General features: G+C 25.4%; 1 protein-coding gene across 1 annotated transcript in view; it reads right to left on the bottom strand.

Annotated features, from left to right (window-relative positions):
• LOC106536431 (uncharacterized) overlaps positions 1 to 441 on the bottom strand; it is a gene marked incomplete at its 3' end in the record, with an annotated part of 13898 nt that overhangs the window by 8976 nt on the left and 4481 nt on the right. Inside the window, exon 2 of the mRNA XM_014033715.1 lies at positions 99 to 432. Within this exon, the coding sequence (XP_013889169.1) occupies positions 99 to 432 (334 nt within the window). The remainder of the gene's footprint in view (positions 1 to 98; positions 433 to 441) is intronic.

Genomic DNA, 441 nt, shown 5'->3' with positions numbered 1-441 from the left:
CATAAAATCAGTTGGATACATTAAACCAGTTTGATATATTAAATCAGTTTGATATATTAAACCAGTTTGATACATTAAACCAGTTTGATACATTAAACCTGTTTGATATATTAAATCAGTTGGATACATTAAATCAGTTTGATATATTAAACCAGTTTGATACATTAAACCAGTTTGATACATCAAACCAGTTGGATATATTAAACCAGTTTGATACATTAAACCTGTTTGATATATTAAACCAGTTTGATATATTAAACCATTTTGATATATTAAACCAGTTTGATACATTAAATCAGTTGGATACATTAAATCAGTTGGATACATTAAACCAGTTTGATATATTAAACCAGTTTGATACATAAAATCAGTTGGATACATTAAACCAGTTTGATACATTAAACCTGTTTGATATATTAAATCAGTTGGATACATTAAACC

The sequence above is a fragment of the Austrofundulus limnaeus genome, unplaced genomic scaffold (assembly GCF_001266775.1).
Source record: "Austrofundulus limnaeus strain Quisiro unplaced genomic scaffold, Austrofundulus_limnaeus-1.0 Scaffold1813, whole genome shotgun sequence".
NCBI lineage: Eukaryota > Metazoa > Chordata > Actinopteri > Cyprinodontiformes > Rivulidae > Austrofundulus > Austrofundulus limnaeus.
Note: the sequence above shows the minus strand (reverse complement) of the source record. Positions and strands in the feature narration are given on the sequence as shown.